The 19,355-nt window shown below is 42.6% G+C and overlaps 1 protein-coding gene across 4 annotated transcripts in view; it reads right to left on the bottom strand.

Moving 5' to 3' along the window:
* PXK (PX domain containing serine/threonine kinase like) overlaps positions 1-19,355 on the bottom strand; it is a 75,108-nt gene that overhangs the window by 43,393 nt on the left and 12,360 nt on the right. For all 4 annotated transcript variants that reach the window (XM_061195457.1, XM_061195455.1, XM_061195458.1 and 1 more), the window contains exons 2-3: positions 6,954-7,004; positions 5,069-5,116 (exon numbers count right to left, since the gene is read on the bottom strand). In XM_061195457.1, coding sequence (XP_061051440.1) covers positions 5,069-5,116; positions 6,954-7,004 — 99 coding nt within the window. The remainder of the gene's footprint in view (positions 1-5,068; positions 5,117-6,953; positions 7,005-19,355) is intronic.

The following is a 19,355-nucleotide window of genomic DNA, read 5'->3' as shown; positions in this document are numbered from 1 at the left end:
TTTTTAAACTTAAAAAAACAAAGTGTCAGATTGGTATCTTAATGAGCAAAACTGCTTTGAAAGAGCACTGCTAGTCTACACTTGTACATAGATTAGAGCTGTCCAAGTGGCATGGGTACTGATCAAGGGGAAGGTCTAAAGAGAAGGGCATCTTGAATTCAGATGAGCATGTCATCTAAATCACCCATGTGAACGAACCTAACTTAGCCTGTTCCACTCTGTTGTATTTTTCAAACAATGCTGAAGACCTTGAACTTGATATTGGGCAAGATGAAAAGGTTGGCTGACAATTCTAAATTGCCTATTTCTCCAACATATTTATGAAAATATGTCAGAACATACTTAGAGTGAATTGTCAACCATGGCAAAATTCATTGCCAGATGACACACTTCAATTTCAGGTTGTTTTCCTCACTCATACAATTAGGCTTTACCTAATAGCAGTTCCTTTATTAGCTAAATACAAAGCATACTTATGAAGAAAGCACATCACTCAGCTAGCACACATCCAAGCCAATCGTTTTATTATTATTTTTTTTCAGGAGCATTGAGTAATACAGGGGAATCAAAGGTAATATATTACTGAAAACATAACTGATTTCTTTTAAAAACTCCTTTATTAAGTTGCAGGATATAATCTCATTTGTGTGTGTGTGTATGTGTGTGTGTATAAGCCCAGGCATATAGTTATATATGCACCAAAAATGTCTAAAAGGACTCACACCACCTGCTTGAGAATAGCTACCTCTGGGAGTGGGTTGGTGAATTAATTTTTATTTCTATACTATGAAATGTTAACATTTCTCATTTACTACTTTTTTCAATTAAAAAAAAGAAAGAAAGAAAAAAACCCTTTTGCTCATCAAAGTGATCATATACACAACAAGGATTTTTTTAAAAATTACTATCAGCCAATATCAGCACATTTTCCTGTACTACCTGCCCAAGAGCAGACCCAGCTGAACCTCACATCACTCGGAATGGACAGTCACATCTGACAACATCGGATTCAAACCCCAACAGGGCTATTATTTTGGGGGGGGGGTTGTTTTTCATTCATGAATTTGATAAGCTATCTGTTTCACACTTTGTGGCCTCCAAGCTTGAACCAACCTTTTTTTTCATGCTTCATTTCTCTTTAGGAAAATGTATTGATCTGCCCAGACATCCCGTCAGCTCTTCCAAATCAACAGGTGAAACAGAGTTCTTTGCCAACAGCTGTGATTAGAGTGTCCCTGCCATGTCAGTCTGCTAGACAGATGGGAGGTGTTTTCCTGCCCTGGTTTAAGATCTCACAATAAATATTCCTAAAAGTATTAAAACTATGCTGTGTGTGTTATTTTAAAATCTTGCCTTTGAGGGACTTCCCTGGTAGTCCAGTGGTTAAGACTCCGTGCTCCCAATTCAGGGGCCCCGGGTTCGATCCCTGGTCAGGGAACTAGATCCCGCATGCCGCAACTAAGAGCCCACATGCCACAACTAAAAAGATCCCGCATGCCACAATGAAGATTCCGCATGTGGCAACTAAAAGATCCTGCATGCTGCAACAAAGATCCCGTGTGCCGCAATTAAGACCCGGCGCAGCCAAATAAATAAATAAATATATTTTTTAAAAGTTCACTAAAAAATAAAAAATAAATAAAAAAAAATAAAATAAAATCTTGCCTATGAAAGGAGATTAACATTCAAGAGAAACTTCTCTTTCAGCTTCCTCCCAGAATTTCTCAAATGCTTACCAATCACAGAATATAAAATTCAGAACTCCCATGACTAATTAGAAAGGAGGGAGAGAGAGTACTAGCACATAAAGTGATGAAGCCACTAAGTCAGTGATTTCCTAGACACCTCCACAGGGATGGCTTCAAGCCAATCATCCCATTTTTTATTGTTCCCTCTTCAACGTGCCCTATGGATTCCCTTCTTGAGTTCCTTGTATAAAGGAAAAGAGAACAAGAAGGCCAGCAGAGAAGTCCCCAAAGTTCCTCCATTCATAACACCTGCAGAGTGACAAAGCAAAGGGGGGATAACAGCCAAACTGGGGTCTGGAGCCCATAATCTGACCCATGCTAGCCTAGCAGAAGCTTCTAAATTCCATGACAAACTCTATCAGTTTCAAGAAAACTAGCTTTTTGTCTGGAGGAAAAACCTTCTAACTCTGAATCTACTAGTCTCTCATTTCTGTTATCAGACCTTAACGATCTGCAAATTGTCTTCAACTACATTCTAGGGAGTATTCTAGGGAGTTCTAAGCTCTCAACAGACCCTAATTTGTCCCCATTTCCCCCCAGGGTTCAGTAGAGTCTCTCCTACGTCAACAATGGGCAGTACAACCAAATTACAAAATATCTGTGCTACGACAGACCTGAGAAGTCATCTGGTTCAACCCCTTGGCTTCAGACGGGGAGAGTGAGGACAGAGAGAGGAAGTAACTGAGCCCAGGTCTCAGTGTTGGTAAGGGGCAGAGGCTGGGTCCCATGCCAAGTCTGAGGGTTCCCTGCCAGTTCCCATCACTGCAGCTCCTTCTTTTTCTGTGTCGCATGCTATCTCCCTAGATGGTCACCAATTTGATGGTGCCTTTAAAATAAGGTGGTGATTTTTGTTCACTGTTACCACAAGATATGCTCACTATAAAAAGTTGGGAAAGTACAACTTTTTTTGTTTTTCTACTTACATAGCTTGCATGTGTTTTCTTGTACCGAACTTGGAAAGTACAGAACAGTATAAAGAACCAGAAAAAAACATAACCCGTAAGCCTGCCACCTGGGGATCCCCATTGTTAACATTTTGGCATATTTCCTTCCAACCTTTTTTTCTAAACATTTCAATGTAATTATTATATTGCATGTATAATTTTACATCCTGCTTTTTTTCTTTTTTTGCTTAGGTATGTTTCCTATTGGACTCAGACAACTCTGCATATGTGTATTATATTTCTCTTTTTTCAGCAGGAACTCATTTATCTGTCAGAAGGGTAATCAGACACTGAAATTCATGGTCACAGTTTTATTCTGTGGTTTTGGAATCTTTTTGGTCTGTTTTATGGAGGTTGTTTTGAAATTATTTTGTTGCCAAAAAGCTGTATGTGCTTTCTTCTGTTTGTTTACTTGGATCCAGAAAAACCTCCCACTGAAGTGCTGTCTGGCCATATCCTGCCCAGCACAAGCCAACATCAATACATGTGGATATTTGCATTTGAAATAAGATGCACAGTGAAAGTGCCCATTTTAAAAAGGAAAATTACACTGATGCAAAAATAAAATTCTATTGTATTAAAAAGGCTATAATTGAATAGTCATGGAGATTGAACTTTATATCCCCAAAGAAAGAACAAATAGGGGATAAAACCCTCCTCCCCACCCCCCATTCTTGGGGGCTAGGCCTAGGCAATTTCAATTTTGGAAGTATTTTTCCCACGATTCTTACTCAGCCGTGGCTGAACGGCACTGTACAAAATCACTCCCCTTTCTGGGACTTCCCTGGTGGCACAGTGGTTAAGAATCCGCCTGCCAATGCAGGGGACATGGGTTTGAGCCCTGGTCCGGGAAGATCCCACATGCCGTGGAGCAACTAAGCCCGCGAGCTACAACTACTGAGCTGATGTGCCACAACTACTGAAGCCCGCGCGCCTAGAGCCCACGCACCGCAACAAAGAGAAGCCCCCGCTTGCCACAACTAGAGAAAGCCCGTGCACAGCAACGAAGACCCAACGCAGTCAAAAATAAAAAAATTAAATAAATTTATTTTTAAAAAAATGTAGACAGACAACATGTGTGAAATGCATGACCATATGTCAATTACAAGAAGGTCTGCAGATACTCAGGCCAGTTCTACTGGAAGGAAAATAAGGCATTCATGCTTTCAGCAGTGTTGTAAATAATGTGAAAGTCTGGACTCTACAAATGCTATTTTTCCAAAGTCTGGTCAATAAAAAATGGGCTTTTGAAGGAAAGGAAGCATTACGCTGACTCCCAGGCAGCAGTCCTCCTGACCTTTGTGGACAGGATCAGAGGTCACTCAGAATGAGTGATGATGGCCAGTTCACCTCCCAGCTGGGCTGGTCGTAAGCCAAGCACTCTGGCTCAAGGGTTTATGCAACCAATCAAAGCTGAGATATGATACAAGCCCAGTGGTCTTCAATAACCCATGGCCCCTGAAGACCAATCTACCAGGTGAAGACATGGGTGGTATTGCCAGTACCTACGGTGCTAACACTTCTCTAGGACCCTTTGATCATTACCAGCCCTAGCTTTGTTTCCAGCTCATCCCTCTTTCCATTATGGCCACCAAGTTACAAACATTTAAATCAAAGGGATTTAGAAATACATATTTAAGAGAAAAAAGTTACACTGAGGGACTTCCCTGGTGGCGCAGTGGTTAAGAATCTGCCTGCCAATGCAGGGGACATGGGTTCTATCCCTTGTCCAGGAAGATCCCACATGCCGCAGAGCGACCAAGCCTGTGCGCCACAACTACTGAGCCCGCGTGCCACAACTACTGAAGCTCGCATGCCCTAGAGCCCGTGCTCCGCAACAAGAGTAGCCACTGCAATGAGAAGCCCGCACACTGCAACGAAGAGTAACCCCCGCGCACAGCAACGAAGACCCAATGCAGCCAAAAAATAAATTTAAAAAGTTAAAAAAAAAAAAAAAAAAAAAAAAGTTACACTGAAAAAGGCTGAGTCTCTAGTTACTGCTGAGTGTTGTTGATCTGCAATGCTGACTATGCAGCCTTGTTTAAGAGAGTCTGAGAGTCCCAGCTCTCAGTGAACAACACTAGCAATCCATTTAGTCATTCCTAACCTGCGAAAAGGAGATAACCCACAGCATCCCATGATTGTGGTAAGGACGCAGTCTGGCACAAAGGTACCCAGTTGCAAGGTGACTATTATAAATGATGTTTATTCCCCAAAGTTTATTTTTAGAGTCACACATCATCTGTTTAAAGTATTAGCTTATCTCCTTTGCTAGGGAAATTTGCTAATTTCTTGTTCCTAATATTGTTGTTTCCAACCAGTTTCCAAGATACCTCAAGCAATAAATGTGTGTCATTGGTGTTTTAAAATAATTACCTGCAAGCTGTTGTTCAGCAAATCAAAGTCACTGTATCTCCTAACAATCTGTAAGAAATAAAAGTGGTGTTTTGATTCAGCAAAGACCATCAATTTTTATTTCCCTATTTAATATTTATTGGAATTTTAGAGCCAAAGCACTTGCATTAAGGGTAGCAGGGCTTATATACCTGGTGCTTAACTTGCTTAACTCAGCAGCCCCAGAAAACAGACCAAGCAGTGCCCCAGAGTTGGCTGGGCCATGGGAAACTGGTTAATGCTAGCCAAACTCGCAAGATGCCAACAAGTAAGAAAGGATGATGAATTATTTGTTTCCAGGGTGAATAGCCCTTTAAGTATTTTTTTTTTTTTATTAACCAGGCACCTAGAAAGATGAATTAATGATTTACCAAAAAAAAAAAGTTTTAGTGAACAGGAAATTAAAGTTAAAGCATGTGGACAGTCTGGAGGCCATTTCATCCTTGCCCTGGATAAAACTTCCCCCATTTGAGATCCAACCAGTCTAGAGACTGGACGCATCTGCAGGCAGAGAGGCCACACCGCTCTCTGATTCCCCCTGTTTCCCCTCTTGGCCAACAGTCCACATCCACTGTGTATGCATTCTTTCTTAGTTATGTTGATGCCATTGGTTAGGCCATAGCCAAATTCCACTAGCTCTTCAGTCTCTGGGGAAGGAAGTTATTTTGCTTTCAAAAAGTTTTTTCAATCTTTATTGATGATTCTCAAATATTAGTGTGCATAAGAATTACCTGGAGATCACCTAGGAATTCAGGAATTTAAGGAGGTTAAGTATCTACATTTTTGTTAAGTATCCCCCAGGACTCTAAAGCGCTGGATCTAGAAGACTACATCAAGGGTTGATTTTTCTGGTAGGACATTGCCCTTGGGCCTGTTTGACATATATACATCAGAAAGTTAAACATGAGGCCATCCCTGATAAGTGCAAAGGAGCAAAAGGTAGTACAATAGTTAACCACAGAGAATGTGCAAATTCCAACCCTGTTCTGTCAGGGATATAAGCGTGACCTTGGACCAGTTACTTACCTTTTGAATGTAAAATGGGGCTAATACTATCACACAGAACTGGCTTTAAAGGGCTAAGTGAATTAATGTGCCTAACAATAAATGCTCAACTGATGTTAAATATTATAATTATTCCAACAAAAAGCAGTTTGAATTTTCAGGCAAAGAAAAGACCAAGTATGGGTCACTGAGGTCAAAGACTGCTTAAGGTGAGAGGTAAGGTTCAACCTGGGCTATGAAGGACAAGGTAAGATTTTTGGAAGACAGGAGGGTCATTGTAATTACTAAAACAGGAAAGAAATGGTCCCTGTACTGAATTCAGCCACCCTCTGCAAGTCAACTGGGATGGGAAGCACCTCTAGATCTATATAGTTAAGTTCTGCCTCTCTGAGGCCACCTGTGAGGAAAGCAGGCCCTGGGGCTGTAAGCAGATCCTTACCTATGGTCAGTGCAGGAACTAGCACTAGAAATTGTCCATGACTGGACTTGGGAGTCCATGAAATGCACAATGTCCAGGGCAGTGTCTCACCCTTCTAACTGGTGGACTGAACGTTAACCTGCCTCACCCAAACCATGGCTTCAGGGGAGGAGGATTGAATTACTAGGAACAAAACAAGTAATTTGCCTACCCCACTTACTCTGTGTCCAGCTGGAGAACAAATTACTACTCTCTGTAGTAACATCATACACGAATTAAACCAAACAACTGGGAACATAAAAGCCTTTTATAATACATGTGTTAGAGCTAAACGTTTATATCTAAAAGACATAGGATTAATATAGTTTTTCCAGATTTTTAGATGCCCCAAGTCAGAATTTTGTTTAAACATTTTTCTAATAAAAAAAAAAAAAAAAAGCTTACCTGCCAGCTATTTTCTACAGAAATTCCTCTTTGTACCCGAATGATATATTCCTAAAAAAGAAGGGGAAAAGAGCCTCAATTACAAAACACCCAAATCATGCAGCTATATGGATGGACCTAGAGATTATCATACTAAGTGAAGTAAGTCAGACAGAGAGAAACAAATATCATAAGATATCACTTATATGTGGAATCTAAAAAAAAAAATTATACAAATGAATTTATTTACAAAACAGAAATAGACTCACAGATATAAAAAATAAACTTATGGTTACCAAAGGGGAAAGTGGGGGCCAGGAGGGAGGGATAAATTAGGAGTTTGGGATTAAAATATACACATTACTATATATAAAATAGATAACTAACAAGGATCTACTGTACAGCACAGGGAACTATACTCAATATCTTGTAATAACCTATAATGGAAAAGAATCTAAAAAAGAATACATATCTGAATCACTCTGCTGTACACCTGAAATTAATACAACATTGTAAATCAACTATGTTTTAATAAAAACAAATTTTTAATAAGAAACAAAACAGAACAAAAAAACCACCCAAATCAGAGGATCAAAAATATTAAGTGAGGGGCTTCCCTGGTGGCGCGGTGGTTGAGAGTCTGCCTGCCAATGCAGGGGACACGGGTTCGTGCCCCGGTCTGGGAAGATCCCACATGCCACGGAGCGACTAGGCCCGTGAGCCACAATTGCTGAGCCTGCGCGTCTGGAGCCTGTGCTCTGCAACAACAGAGGCCGCGCTAGTGAGAGGCCCGCGCACCGCGATGAAGAGTGGCCCCCGCTTGCCGCAACGAGAGAAAGCCCTCGCACAGAAACGAAGACCCAACACAGCCATAAATAAATAAATTAATTAATTAATTAAAAAAAAAAAATATTAAGTGAAAGTATCAGGTAAAGTAGACTTCAGAGCAAAGACTAGTAGAAACAGAGAGGGACATAAAGATACAAGGGTAATCTCGCAGCAAGACATAACAATCTTAAATGTGTGTGCACCAAATACCAGAGCTGCAAAATATGTGAAGCAAAAACTGATAGAACTGGAAGAAGAAATAGATGAATCCATGATTACAGTTGGAGACTTCAACACCCCTCTCTCAGCAATTGATAGAACAACTAAAGAGAAAACCAGTAAGGATATAGATGAATTCAACAATACCATTATTGATGAAAAATTAATCCATAAGATTAATAATCTTACTGAATATTAATTAATAATTAATAACCAATTAATCTAAGAAAGAAATGAAAACTTTTATTCGAGGCAACCTGGGGGCTATAACCCAGGAGACAGTCTTTCAGAAAGCTCTGAGGACTGTTCCGCCTGTTAGAGGTCAAAGCACAGTTATGTAAGTTTTTAAGACAAACGGTTATACATCAAATGACATATCAACAGTTTACACAATCCAGATCTGCACGTACATAGCAAGTCGTGGGTCATGGTGACCCTTTACGAGATTAAGAAGGAATGTTATCTCCTAAGGAGGTCTAGTTAATGCAGCCACACAATACATACTAAAAGGGAGGGAGGAAGTCTAAATGGGCTGAGAAAAATTTTATGTTCGAATTTTTCTCGTCTTGCCATAAAATATGACTTTACTTCATTACCATCAACCAACAGATTAATCAGCATTTATAGAACACTCTATCCAACAACAGCACTCCATCCAACAATATTCTGCTATTCAAGAGGATATACAGATGGCATATAAGCACAGGAAAAGATATTCAACATTGCTAGTCATCAAGCAAATGTAAATTAAGACCACAATGAGATATCACTATATCCCTATGAGAATGGCTGAAACAAAAAATGATAACACCAAATGCTGGCTAGGATAACAGGGAAACCGCATCACTCATAAATTAATGGTGGAAACTTTAAATGGTACAGACACTCTAGAACACAGTTTGGCAGTTTCTTTAAAAATTAAAACATGCAACTATCATATGACCCAGGAACTGCACTCCTGGACATTTATTCCAGAGAAACAAAAACTTATGTCCATACAATAACTCACATATGAAAGTTCACAGTAGCTTTATTGGTAACAGCCCAAAAGTAGAAACAAGCCAGATGTCCTTAAGCAGGTAAATGGTTAAACTTTGCTACATCCACACCAGGGAATATGACTCAGCAACAAAAAGGAATAAACTATTGATACATGCAACAAATTGGATGAATCTCCAGAAAATTACGCCGAGTGAAAAAGCCAATACCAAAAGATTATAAACTACATGTCTCCATTTCTACAACATTCATGAAATGACAAAATTATAGATATGGAGAACAGCCTAGTGGTTGCCAAGAGTTAAGGCTGGGGTAGGAGGGTGTGTGTGGAAGGGAAACAAGTGTGGCTACAGAAGGGCAAATGAAGTGCTATGGTTTGAAGGTCTCTGTCCCCCCAAAATTCATGTGTTGAAATACTAACCCCCAAAGATGATGGTATTAGGAGGTGGGACCTTTGGGAGGTACTTAGGTCATGAGAGTGAAGCCCTCATGAACGGGATTAGTGCCCTTATAGAAGAGTCTTCAGAGGGCCCCTTCCACCACGTGAGGATAGTTTGAGACGGTGCTACTAGCTATGAACCTGGAGGAGGACCATCAGCAGATGGCAACCATGCTGGCACCTTAGTCTTGGACTTCCAGCCTCTAGAACTATGAGAAATAAATTTCTGTTGTGTATAGGCCACTTGGTTTCTGGCATTTTGTTATAGCAGCCTGAATGGACTAAGACATGAGGGATGTCTGAAACAATGGAAATGTTCTTGATTATGTATCTTGATTACATCAATGTTAATGTCTTGGTCGTGATATTGTACCAAGTTTTGCAAGATACTACCAATGAAAAAACTGGATAATGAATATATGGGATCTCTCTGCAATGTTTTTTATAACTGTATGAGAATCTACAATTATCTCAAATTAAAAATTTTAACCTTAGGCATTCAAAACTAGTATGGTAGAGTCAGAAGACTAAGATCCATGATTTTTACCCCTCAAAGTTTGCATTTTATATGCATAGTCAACTAGAAAAGGCCATGGTTAAGAAAACAAGTAAAAAGGTAGAATAGATATGCAGTGATGGCATTTTCCAACGAAACCAAATCTAGTGACCCCCAAAGCTGCCTGATCATTGAAATCTTCCTGCTCCTGGGGAGGGAAGAGAAGAGAGGGTGTTAAAAATACACATTCCCAGGCCTTGCACCAGACTTGCTGAATCAGAATCCCTAGGATAGAAACCGGGAATTAGAAGTTTTAATAGCCTCCCCAGGTAATTCTTACTAATCAAATAAGAAGGAAACAGAGACCTAGTCCAGCCTTCTGCTTATACACACAGGGAGTTATGATGAAGGTACAGATGAAATCATATAAAAAACATTAACTTTTTTTCCTCAAATGCTCAGAATTCTTTTAACATCTTTGGATGGTATGATTCAGGTATTACTCATAGTCACTACTCAACAAGTGCTTATCAACACAGTACTCAACAAATCCTTTCTACTGAATTAATTCTGATTTAAATAGGTTATTTAGAAAATAAAGCCAAATGAGCATTGTTAACTTGGTAACTGAATTTTAAAATGATCTTATTTTCACTACCATTCATTTCCATTCTGTTTAGTTTGCAAATGTTGATAAAGTCCACATACGCAGGAATTTCTCCTGCTCTGGACTATGTTAAGAATGGTACATTCAACAATATCCACTCAATTTACGAGTGAATCAACTATGTACCTGGCACCCTGCTTAGCTGGTTTCATGTGGGGTTATAAAATAAATATTTCAAAATTAACTTGTGTACTACGGCAAATCTCTTAAGCAATATGCCAATGCAATTATTTCTGAATACACAAAGATAAAACACTAAAAATATCTGATATTCTTGTATTTGCGGATCAGTCCATTAGCTCTGAAATTTTCTTCTTTTCTCAGGGTTGTCTTTCTGGCAAATTGTCTGGGCTTTTACATTCTTATAGTAGAGCTAAAATCAGCACATATAACTGAGTACTTCCAAACAACTACACACAGACAAGTTGATGTCTAAGTCAGGGAGGAACTGTTATTTCCCAAAAATCACTTCAAGCATCCATTGCTTCACTATGATTTATAAGAGGAATACTATTAATTTTAAAAATTCCAGTTCAATGTTGAGCACTTGGTAGGTGCTAACACTGCTGTCTTGCTTTATATACTTTGGGTTTAAAGCTTAGACCTGTGTTTTACAAAGATGTTGCGGCCAGTTGTAAATATCAATTAAGCACCTATCATGTTCCAATCCCTGTGCTTTGTTCATGCTGGGGGTATAACTCTAAACAAGAAAGGTACAGTCTGACTCCATTCCTTCCTTCTGTATATGCACAGTTTAGGGGGTTGGGGTTTTTTGTTGTTTTTTTTTTAACTTGGCTATAATACGGCACACAATAATGTTGGGGAAAAGCATTTGGCAAAAAGGAAGCAGTAACTACAAGACGGTGCCTGGGTCCTGATGTCAGACTATGATATCCCAAACTGACATCCTAATTAATGTTTCTGCCGAGACACTCTTTATGTTTATATCAGTGTTTCTCCAAAGAGGGTGGTTCCGCCCCAGAGGAGACCTGGCAATGTCTGGAGACATCTTTGGTTGTCACAGGATGAGGGAGTGCTATGGGCATCTGATAGCTAGAGGTCAGAGATGCTGATAAACACCTACGATGCACAGGACAGCCTTACAAGGAAGGACTACCTGGCCCTAAACGTCAACAGTGCTGAGGCTGAGAAACCCAGGTCCAGGTGCATTGAGTAAAACAGGTCATTCCAGTCTATGGAGGCTGGGGACGCAGGGTGGTGGAGGGGTTACTTCTGTCATCATCTGCCCCCGGCTGCAGCCTACTGGTACTCCACACACCACACCATTGAGAATATGTGCACGCCCACCTAGAGGTCTCACTTAATCACTGGTGGCCTCAAAAACCCCATTGTGTTTCTTCTGTAAAGACACATTAAGACACGTTAAGGCTCCAGTGTTGCCCTCAGGTCCCATCTGCCGTGTGGTTGCAGATACAGAAAGACAATGGGAAATAGGCACCGTGATTTTGCTCAGAAATACTTTCATTCCACTTGAATGGAGCAAGTTCATCCCTAACTACAAAACATTTTAATTTTTTTCGTTTGCTTGATACCACCACCCAGCCTGACCAAAAGGAAATACTTTCACCTCAAATCTCCAATTGGTCAACTAAACATAGCACAGCTGTTCTACTGCTTGCAACCAGGCTGAAGCTCTGATTAAAGCAGAGAGAGGAGTGCCCTGGAGACCAGTAGAAACGCGACATTTGAAGTCAGGCTTCCACCTCCAGAGTTGGAGTCACCAGCCCAGAATCCCCCAGTGAATCATTCCCATCTTTGCCACCCTCTCTGATGTGGAACAGAACCTGCAGTCTATGTAAGAGACAATAAACCACCAGGCACAGAAGGGAGAGCTAAGAGCCCTGTAGGGCGGCTCTGCGTCACACAGACCTATGCCGGCTGCCCATCCCTGCCATCTGCTGCCACGTGCCCAAAGGGCCTTCTTCCCGCTCCTCTTCATGACACCACACCCTTATCTTGGCGGGGCAGGGTGGGCATTTCGGCAAGTCAGGGTGGTTGGTACCGAAGTTCTTCAAAGTGGAAAGGCATTGGGACCATGTGATTTCTGACTTAAGGAAGAGAAGAGAGAATTAACGTAAAATAAGCACTGATCTTGTGCCAGGAATTTTCCTAGGCCCCTCAACACTTCTCATCCAATCCTCACAGCTGCCTGGAGGGTAGATCTCAGCAAAATTAAGTGAGCTGTCCAAGGCTGCACAGCTAGGAAGCAGCTGACTGGGAACTGGAACCCCAGTCACTGATTCCTAGGACCCTCCAACCTGCCAGACATGGCTGGCAACCCCCAGGGACCTGGAGATGCCCTGAGCCTGGCTCTTTCTGCAGCCCTGAAAGATGGGGGTCCTCACAAGTCTGGGGAACTCAGGTGGACTCATCCTGAGGGTGCAGGGGTAGGGACTGTCATTTCCACAACTGTTGATTAATGCTTCCAATGCAGGCCATTTCCCCAGTAAGCATCCTCACTGACATTTTGTATCTCCCGAGTTTCCGAAAAGATACTTAAGATTTCACTGCACTGTAGCTGGCAGGCATTCAAAGATGCCTCAGTGTGATGAGATTTTAGAAAAACTAGGGAGGAAAATTTATTTTGAATCTTTCTGGCCCCAAATTACTTTAGTGAGGGCACAAACACAGACCACTTGGAAAGAAATGTGTAAAAGAAGCTAAAGCCAAAACTTAAGCCAACCTGCAAACCCACCTAACCCACAGCATTCTTCTCTCTTCCCTTTTGGCACAGCTATCAGATTTACTGAGACTCAGAGTACGGAGAGACGGGGCAGCTGTCTGGAGGTATTTTACCTGTCAGCGTTTCCACATCTCTACCTCTAAAGCAGAGGGTCTCAACCCTCCTACATTCTAGAATCACCCAGAGAACTTAAAAAAAAACAAACAAAAAAAACACATGCTTTGACCCTACCTGCCAGAGATTCTGATTTAACTTGTCTGGGCTGAGGCACAGGCATTAGTAGGTCTTAAAAGTTCCCAGGTGATTCTAATGTGCTGCCAGAGGCGAGAATCATGGTTCTAAAACCTCTCAAATAGGAAGCAGCTTCACACTTCAAAAAGAAACACCCTGTCCTGAGAGGAAGGAAACCAGTGAACCAAGCACCCACCACAACTCACAGCATCCTCTCCCCCTACCCTCAGCCCTCCTGGCCTCTTCGCAGGCACTCTCCTTTCTTCTTGGGTGTAGGAGTTACCTAACCTGAGCCCTCTAGGGTTTCCCGAATTGTCCTACGGTGGTGGCCCCACTCACAAGATCCGCCAACGTCCCCTTCAGGTGAACAAGGAAGAACAATAACTCTCATTTGCAGCCAGGGGCACTGAGTCTCTGAAAGCATAAATGCCTTGACTGGAGAGCAGTGGCTCTGGGATAGGAGGCCAGATCTGTGTGTCTCCAGTGCCCATGAGCCACACCACTCCCAGTTCACTGCCAGACCCGCGTCCTCCCGGCACTTTCCCTTCATAGGGAGGCCCGCAGAGAAGGCTGAGCACAAGTGACCTTGCTAGACACCCAACACTATGCTTCTTCCCCGCGCAGGAACCTTCTAGGGCTCCCACTGGCCACGGGATAAAACCCAAACTCCTTAGCCTAGCTTCCATGCTCTTCCATCGCCTGCCTGAACTGTCCTAACCCTTTCTTTCTGCTTAATCCCTCCTCTACCCAGTCAGACCCTGCGTATCCTCAACACCCCTTACTTACTCCTCTCCCTTTGCTTTTCTATCTAATCAAAACCTGGGAAGGTCAGCTTTTCAACCATGTTACGGCTATCTTTGTCCCATGTCTGCCTATGTTTGCAGGGTGGGGTGGGGGGCTGGGTTTCCTCTCCAACTGAACTAAGTTCTTCAAGGGCTAGAACACACGTTTCTTCATATTCCAAATAGCACCCAGCACAAGGTCAAGCCAACGGGCAGAAGTGCAGCGAATGCTCGGTGATGGGTATTTGTTAACTGACCGCCTGCACCCTCGGGAAGGAGGCAGCATGTTGCTATCTTCATGTGCACCTATATGCAGCTAAAGTCTAACAGCACTCTCCAGAAAATCCCCACGGGTCTCCCACGCCCTCAGGTTTTATAAAATCAATATTCAAACCTGTGGTATCACATGGCACAACAGCTGCGGCCTCTGGGCAGTGGGTGGCACCACCCTGCTGGACAGCAAGCTTTCTGAGGAAATTCTCATGGTTGCAGGACTTCTGCTCAGCCCACTGGCCACCTGCCTGGCTGCTTACAATCCTTAATATTCCACTTAGAATTAATGATTACTCCTTGCTCTGCTGAATATTCATTACTTATCGTTGTTTCATCCGCAGATTTTCAGGGATGGAACATGCCTTTGCTTTATTTTAATTGCTGTGCAAGTCAATAATGTACAAAACCTGCCCCCAAACGAATGAAAGCGTTAAGGGTTTTAAAAGGCATCTGAAGAATCACCACTATCTTAACCTGAGTTTTGGCAACTCAGGTTAAGTTTTGAGTGAAGCCAAGTGTATCTCCTTTTCAACCAAGTGAAATAAATTTCATTTAAAACCTAACTGACTGAATCACAGAACCCTGTGCTTTAACTTTATGCAAAACAAATTCTCTAGTTTCCACTCTGCGTTCACAGAAGGGGCAAGGAACACATCACAAACATGCTCTGATCCGCGCAGTGAGATTCAGCGGCTGTATTGTGCATGCCTCCTTCTCCAGGCCTTTTGAAGTCCATGCTCTCCTCTGCGGGACGGACTCCTGCACTGCCAGGGGAGCTGGCCTCCACGCTGACTTCAAAGACAGCCAATGTTCCAGCCAGGAGAAAGCGGCACTCCAAAATCCTTTGACCTGAGACACGACTACGGAATGGATGCGGCATTTTAAACAGCAGTTTCTGTAGCATCCTATAGTACAGAGACCCCTAAATGATGCCAAAGCAATTACATATTTTGCTAAGATGGGAATCCATGAATTCCATCTTACATCAAAGCAAAGAAAGTAAACCCTGGAAAATCTGAGGCTCAATTAAATAGTAATTAAAAATGAAATACAACCTTCGCTTGTTCAATAATCCTCACATGTCTTGGGCCGATGCCCTGAAAGGGCAGAAACAGACACAGTGAACATAATCTCAGAGAACCACACATGACATATTTAACTGACTAGAAAAGACAAACACACAAGCTCTGATCTGGCTGGCAATCATGATTTTTATGTGGGTTCTGGTATCTAAGGCGGCCAACTCCTCATCCCTCACGCCCTGAGTTGGTACCAACCTAAGTACCTGCCAGGACTGAAATGCTCCTCTTCCTTGGGCTAATTCTCTATCTACCCCCGTTTGCTGCTGCCCAGAGACAGGCCACCCAGAGTCCTTTTGGAGCCCGCAGCAGGAGCTGGCCACTATGTGGAGATCGGCTACGATGTGCGCCCCTTCCCCGCGTCACAACCACAAGGCTCCAGGGAAAGGGCAACGGCTCTCTGCCATTTACTAGTTTTGTGACCTAATTCCTCTGAGCCTCGGTTTACTATCTGCAAAACCATACCTTTCCAACAGGGTTGTGGCAAGTATTAGGCAGGGTCATGTACTTAGAACTTCCAGCACAAAGGCTAGCTTTGTAACTTAGTTTTCTTTTCTGCTAAGAAAATAGTGAAGGCAAGGTGTCTGCAGGTGAATCAGCACACACGAGACAGCAGCAGCGCCAAGAGCACCGATGAGAAAGAAGAAGCAGCCGTTTTCTCTGAACATGGGAAACAATGTTATCAGTCTCTGATTGCTAACAAGGAGTACCATCCTTCCAGCCTCTATCGTTCCAGCTTCTACGCCCAGTTTTAAAGGGGGCTAATTACAAAGCCTCCGCCCCTAAGATAACTTGGATATCAGCAACAAGAGGATTGGACAAGCTATTTATGATTTATCTACATAGTGGAAGAATATACAAGCCTTTAAAAGGATGTATTGGGACCTCCCTGGAGGTCCAATGGTTAAGACTTCACCTTCCAGTGCAGGGGATGAGGGTTAGAATCCTGACTGGGGAGCTAAGATCCCACATGCCTCGCGGCTCGGGCCAAAAAACCAAAACAGAAGCAATATTGTAACAAATTCAATAAAGACTTTAAAGGGACTTCCCTGGTGGCGCAGTGGATGAGACTCCACGCTCCCAATGCAGGGGGCCCGGGTTCGATCCCTGGTCAGGCAGCTGGATCCCACATGTATGCTGCGGCTGGGGGTTTGCATGCCACAACTAAGGAGCCAGCCTGCCACAACTAAGACCCGGAGCAGCCAAATAAATAAATGAATCTTAAAAAAAAAAATGGTCCACATCAAAGACAAACTTAAAAAAAAAAAGGATGTATTAAAATGATTTTTCAATACATGGGAAAAGGTATATATTATAATGTTAACTATTAAAAAAGGATTAAAAATTCTGTGATAACATTGATAGGAAGAGGGAACTACACCAAATGTTAACAGTTGTTGTCTCCGGAGGTGAAATTATATGTGATTTAAATTCTCTTAGCTATTGTTTTCTATTTTTCACTTTACCCTCAATGAGCATATATTACATTTGCAATCAGGAAAAACAATTTTTAAAGAAGTTCCTTGGTTTGTCACACATGTAGTTTAAAACATGCTACTTTAGGACCTCCCTGGTGGCGCAGTGGTTAAGAATCCACCTGCCAATGCAGGGGACACGGGTTCGAGCCCTGGTCCGGGAAGATCCCACATGCCATGGAGCAACTAAGCCCATGCGCCACAACGACTAAGCCTGTGCTCTAGAGCCCACGAGCCACAACTGCTGAGCCCACGTGCTGCAACTACTGAAGCCTGCACGCCTAGAGCCCGTGCTCCGCAACAAAGAAAAGCCACCACAATGAGAAGCCGGTGCACTGCAACAAAGAGTAGCCCCCGCTCACCGCAACTAGAGAAAGCCCGCACGCAGCAACAAATACCCAACGCAGCCAAAAATAAACAAATATATTAAAAAAACCCAAAAAACAAAAAACAAATATGCTACTTTAAAATAAGGAATCCCCGGACTTCCCTAGGGGCGCAGTGATTAAGAATCCACCTGCCAATGCAGGGGACACGGGTTCGAGCCCTGGTCTGGGAAGATCCCACTTGCCGCAGAGCAACTAAGCCTGTGCGCCACAACTACTGAGCCTGTGTGCCACAGCTACTGAAGCTGCGCACCTAGAGCCCGTGCTCCGCAACAAGAGAAGCCACCGCGATGAGAAGCCCGTGCACCGCAATGAAGAGTAGCCCCACTCACCGCCACTAGAGAAAGCCCGTGCACAGCAACAAAGACCCAACACAGCCAAAAATAAATAAATAAATAAATAAAATAAATTTTAATAAATAAAATAAAATAAGGAATCCTGAGTGATAAGGATTGAAATTATCTGAGCTTAGATAAGAGCACAGTATGTTATCAATGATAAATGCAAGCTAGCATCTTTTTTCCTTTGGCAAGGGATCTTTTGGTCATTTTACAACTCATCAGCACTTTTACTGTGCTGGGAAGACTGGAAAAACAGAAGATGAAAGTCAAATAAATGAACTCTTCTACTTGTATCAGGGGTGCTAAAACATTTGGTGGGAAAAAAGCTTGAAACTATAAGTTGAAGTCAAGCTAGGGGAGTCCCTACTGGTTTCAATAATTTATAGTAGAACTGGCCACCATCTCTAAGGATAATGGAGAGCTGACTACACATAAATCTATTCTACCTGGCCTAAAAATGTCACTGTGCTCTTTCCTGAGACACGAGTTCCAGTTCATAACTAACCACATACGTGACTACTCACACCATGCTGCCATTTATCTCTTCAGAGCTGAAGGTAATAATTGCTGTTTATGGAACACTTACTCTACGCCTTCTGTTCCTCAGCTTATTCCATCTCCCAGCAGTGCGTGGAGGTAGATATCACTATTCCTCTTTTATAAGAATCCCAAGGCTCAGAGAGGGTAGATGCCCTGAACAAGGAAGGACACTTAGCTCGTAAGTGCTGAGAAAAGACTCCACCCCAGGCCTGACTGACGGTTCTATGGCCTTGGGCAGAACGCTTTCTCACCATCTACCCTCTCATTCTGAGGAACTGAGGTTGGCTGAACAGGCAGAACCAGTCCATCAAGTCAGGAAGAGGCTGGGAGAGAGTGGAGGCAAAGTCAGGAGAATCCAGGCCTGGGTGATCTGAGTTAATACGGCTGTGGGGCTCACACAGCACCTCCCAGCCCAGTCTCCTGACTTCAGTGCCCTGCACTTTGCAACCTAACCTCCTACTACATGTACACAGACTGTTGTCTACGTACATCTGGGCTGGATGTTACCTGGGCACTGCACAGAGACTGTGTACAAATAAGAAAACTATTTTAAACAAGCCCCACTATGAACACTAGGCAGGTTCTGAAGAAGCAGAAAGAAGCATTTTTATATGAACATGCCTAAAGTGGACAGAGATTTACAGAGTACTCAGCAATCTGAATGGCAGTTGCACCAAAATAGAACAGGGTCTTTGACTAGGCCATTCTGTTTCTACACTACGCTCCTATTAAACTCTAACAACAACTGCACAGTGAGTGAACTTCTTTCCCGTGCTTTACTGTTAAAAACCATGGCGGCTCTGGATCTCAATGGTCACAAAGCCCCGCTGGATGCAGACCGAAAGGTTCTACTCTCTAGCTCAGCCTTCCCCAATCAGGTCAGCGGTTTGAAGAAAATAATGACCTAAGGTCCAATATGGCAGCCACTATGCACACGTGGCCTGTGTGACTTAGGAACTGAATT

The sequence above is a fragment of the Eubalaena glacialis genome, chromosome 7 (assembly GCF_028564815.1).
Source record: "Eubalaena glacialis isolate mEubGla1 chromosome 7, mEubGla1.1.hap2.+ XY, whole genome shotgun sequence".
NCBI classification, from domain to species: Eukaryota; Metazoa; Chordata; class Mammalia; order Artiodactyla; family Balaenidae; genus Eubalaena; species Eubalaena glacialis.
Note: the sequence above shows the minus strand (reverse complement) of the source record. Positions and strands in the feature narration are given on the sequence as shown.